The 4193-nt window shown below is 53.5% G+C and overlaps 1 protein-coding gene across 1 annotated transcript; it reads left to right on the forward strand.

Annotated features, from left to right (window-relative positions):
- Positions 1 to 425: 425 nt before the first annotated feature.
- On the forward strand, positions 426 to 3125 carry H310_05346 (hypothetical protein). Its single transcript, XM_008870036.1, has 13 exons — positions 426 to 720; positions 770 to 821; positions 888 to 973; positions 1037 to 1161; positions 1230 to 1338; positions 1544 to 1753; positions 1821 to 1941; positions 1991 to 2100; positions 2196 to 2345; positions 2394 to 2510; positions 2623 to 2693; positions 2750 to 2823; positions 2880 to 3125. Exons 1-13 carry the CDS (start codon positions 448 to 450, stop codon positions 3008 to 3010), a joined length of 1629 nt encoding a protein of 542 aa, XP_008868258.1. The 5' UTR covers positions 426 to 447; the 3' UTR covers positions 3011 to 3125.
- Positions 3126 to 4193: the final 1068 nt, after the last annotated feature.

Below are 4193 nucleotides of genomic sequence, written 5' to 3' on the forward strand. Positions count from 1 at the left end.
CGGATAGAGAGCCTGCTATGGACGTCGCTCGAGCGATGAACTCTTGGTGAGTGAGGTGTTCATGGGTGACTCGGCAATTGATTGCGGGCTTGTTCCCATGGACCTTGGAGATTGGTGGCACGATGTCCCATACCGTGCGGGGGGTCATGTCCAAGGGCTCATACGGGGCGACGTAAATCCAATGCGGCTGCGGTGAGTAACCTGCAGATAGAGCGCGGGCACGCGCTGGGAAGCATGCATTGCGCCGCAATGCTTCGCGGAGTCGGCACAACCTCATCGAGCACATGATGGCAAAGCGGCGCGTGGCTTACTGTACATCCTTGTGTAATGAACGTGAGGAAAACGGCGCGATTCAATTGGCTAATATTCTGTATATATGAACCAATCCAAGTCGTTTATTTTGAACCCCAAATCTTTTGATCGGGTTCGTACAACGCCGTGACCGTCATGCTGCTCCGCTGCCGCCAACTTGACTCGATCCGCGGGCTCGCTACCACATCAGTTGGAGGAAACCAGCGTATCTACAAGTCTCCGTACCCTCCAATTCGTGGCGAACCGCGCACGTCGTGGCAGCTCGTCCAAGATGCAATCAAGACGTACGCAGACAAGCCTGCTCTAATCTGCGGAGTTTCCCACCGGCACATGACCTTCCGGGAGTTCGATGGCGCCGTGCAGAACGTAGCTGCGTCGTTTTCGGCTCGAGGATTGTCCAAAGGCGATGTAGAACCACTCGAGACCTTGCCACGTTTGCCAACTCAACCTTATGTAGGTCGTGCTGACGAATATGGTCAACTGCATCGAGTACCCAGTGCTTTACCATGGTACGACTTGCCTTTTTAATATTACTATGACTTGCTAGTCTGTTTGTACTTCTTGGTATGTTGTAGCGCTGACGTCGATCGGAGCGATCTTGTCACCTGCCGCCCCCTCCTTTGCATGCGCCGAGCTCGCGCAGCAACTTGAAGCGTCGAACGTGAGGCCCTTGCTCAATGGGACGAGTTACGATATGCGCCTCACTGTTGGATTTGGCATGTAGGCGACGTTCGTGGTGACGCACAAAGCCGTTGAAGCCGCCGCCATGGACGCCGCCAAGTTGCACTCGATTGCGATTGATCGGATTTTTTCGGTGGGCGGCTCCAACGCCGGCATCCCTTCTTTCAGGTGCTTACCCCCCAGTGATCGCTATATCGTTTGTACATACTTGCGAACCCGACGTTTTGGTGAGATAGCGAGCTCCAGTCGCCACCGTCGACAACACGAAGGTCTCCCGTCGGCATTGACGCCGCGAGGGACGTCAACTACCTTCCGTTTTCAAGTGGAACCACTGGACCTCCCAAGGTATTTTCGAACGTGTTACACCGTTAAAGTCTTGGATTCGTGTGTGTGCATTTGGTTGTTGGAGGCGATGAATTCCAGTCTAGTCGACCGGGTGATTGGATTGTCGTGGTGCGTGTGTGTGAAGGACAATTGTGGCGGTCGACTTGAGGGCCGACGGCCCAACATGATGTGAGAAAGGATCGTTGGGTAGATGGACGTTTTGTAGGGTGTTCGCCTGTCGTACTGGAACCTAGCGGTCAATGCACTGCAATGGCAAGCCATGGATCGATTCAACGCGCCTGCGCTCGCCGTGCTGCCTTACTACCACATCTACGGCACGACGTTGATGAATGGCGCGTTGCTGAGCGGCCAGCCCCAAGTGATTCTCCCCAAGTTTGACCCCGCCACCTTCTTGTACGCGCTCCAGCACTACAAAGTACGTTCATGGCGACGAGAAATTGGCCCCTCGATGTTGTGCCGCTGAAACCACGTGCATGTGTTAGATTGAAAAAGGACACATCGCGCCGCCGCTTGCGGCATTCCTAGCCAAGCATCCTCTCGTGGATCAGTACGACCTGTCAGCCACCAAGATTCTCGTGTCCGGTGCGGCTCCCATGGGCCAAGGTAGCTCGTTCTCATGGACGCGTCTGACGCAATTTCGTTTGGGTTGTAGCTCTGGAAGAAGCGGTGAAGAACCGCCTCGGCATTTCCATCAAACAAGCTTACGGCATGACCGAACTGTCACCCGTCGCCACGTACTCGCACGATTCCAGTACCAAGTCCGTACGTCGGTCTTCCGTTCGGGGTCGCGTGGCATGCCCAGTTCCCTCTCTGACATGTGCACGAACGTCATGACGAGCGATGGTATGAATGGATAGTCGTCGTCGGGCCACTTGGTCCCCAACACAGAACTGCGCGTGGTGTGTCCAGCGACCGGGACCGATTTGCCGCCCCACTCGACGGGCGAGCTGTGGTATCGCGGACCCCAAGTCATGCTCGGCTATTTGAACAACGACGCAGCGACCGAGGTAGCGCTTCGCGTCCACATGGACTCGGGGAACCCATGCATGGTGCAGGCAACCATGACTGAATGCGGATTCCTAAAGACGGGCGACTTGGGCTATATCGATGACGACGGCCACATTTACGTGGTCGACCGATTGAAGGAGCTGATCAAGTACAAAGGCCACCAGGTACGCAGTCGTGACGGAGTCATCGGGCAACTACGTTGGGCCAAATCGTTTTTCGTTAAGTCTCGCTACACTGCTGTCAAATTGGCGTCGTCATGAATTGTGATGAATTTAGGTGGCTCCTGCCGAGCTGGAGGACGTCCTGCTGAAGCACCCCAGCGTTCTCGACGTGGCGTGCATTCGAGGGTACTTTGCAATGTCAACGCCTCACAACGAATGTGGTGGTGGTTGTTTCGCCGTAGTTACGATGACAAGAACGACGAGGTGCCTAAGGCATGTGTGGTGCTCAAGGCGAATGCGCAGGTGACGGCGGAAGGTATGATAACGACATGGGAAAATATCTCGCCCCCATGGAGCATCGCCAACGTCTAGATTTGATGGAGTATGTGGCCGACCACGTTGCACCGTTCAAGAAGGTCCGGCAAGTTGTATTTGTCGACTTCATTCCCAAGAGCGCGTCGGGAAAGATTCTTCGCCGCGAGCTTCAGGCCAAATACAAGTGATGGGCGAGGGAACAATGCGAGGGGAGGTTGATCGCTGACTACACATTCACATCATGAGTGGGTACACAGCACTCGCGGCAGGGAAACGATAAAGTGAATCAACCACGGAAATGCCACTCGACATGGAGCACGTCGAGAGGGTCCCTCGACATGGAGACGAGAGCGGAGGGGGACGTTGCATCGGTACTGGCACCACATCGCAGTCTTTCAAGAAGTCTTAACCGCGGACAATCCTAGTCACGTTTGGAAGGGGGGGGGCTGACACTAGAACATGACCAACCTCCAACCCTTTGTTAAATGGACTCGGTTGCTCGCAACACAATCGTCGCGACGAGGTGCAGTTGCCATTGGAGGTCCTGGAGCGCAAACAGATATCCGCTGCACGCGCATGACGCATCTTGGCACGCGCCGGCAATTTTGGCGCGATCATGACAGATTGCTGCTGCCGCTACTACTGCCGCAAGTTGTCCTGTTGGATTTGTCTCGCTAAACTCTACCATCTTAGTCGTTACATGCACTGGCACTGTCCAAGCTGCCATTCCACACGATTTCGAAAGAAGCTCGGACTTCATATTTAAACAATGTAGTTTAGCTCACTCAATTGGTAGTGCATCGTCAAATGTGCTAAAGATCGTGGTGTCGATCTCCGCCCCATTCGGGGTGTCTCTGAGCCATGGCATGCTCCTCTCCCCCCTGCGGAATCCGGTCATTGAGGGCAAATTCGAGGGCTGGACTTCGTTCGACAATGAACCCAGCTTGTGCATGAATAGAGAACGCTGCGGTGCAGTCATGTTGAGAAAAACAGAGAAAAACTCGCAAGCGTTGGACTGCCAACGTAGTCCTTGTAAAACCGTCCTCAGAGTGAACAAAATTCAGTGTATAAGCCAGACGCATGGCTTGGAAATGCGAAAAGCGCTCTATAACAATTGACACGTTCCTTTCAAGTCGAATACCTCGATTCAATCGCGTCGTCGTCCAAAATCCACTACAGGTAATCCCTGTCTTAATGGAAGCAAAAGTTTGACATGTTATTTATTGATTTTGAGAAGTAACTGTTTCATAGAGAATATGCCAACCTTACGACAAACCACTTCAAACTCACACATTTATTTACGTCATTAACTCAAATCGACAAGAAGCGCATGGATGGGGCGCCAACACGCAAGCGCTCCATCAAGGTAAC

The sequence above is a fragment of the Aphanomyces invadans genome, assembly GCF_000520115.1.
Source record: "Aphanomyces invadans strain NJM9701 unplaced genomic scaffold supercont1.9, whole genome shotgun sequence".
Taxonomy (NCBI): Eukaryota; Oomycota; class Saprolegniomycetes; order Saprolegniales; family Verrucalvaceae; genus Aphanomyces; species Aphanomyces invadans.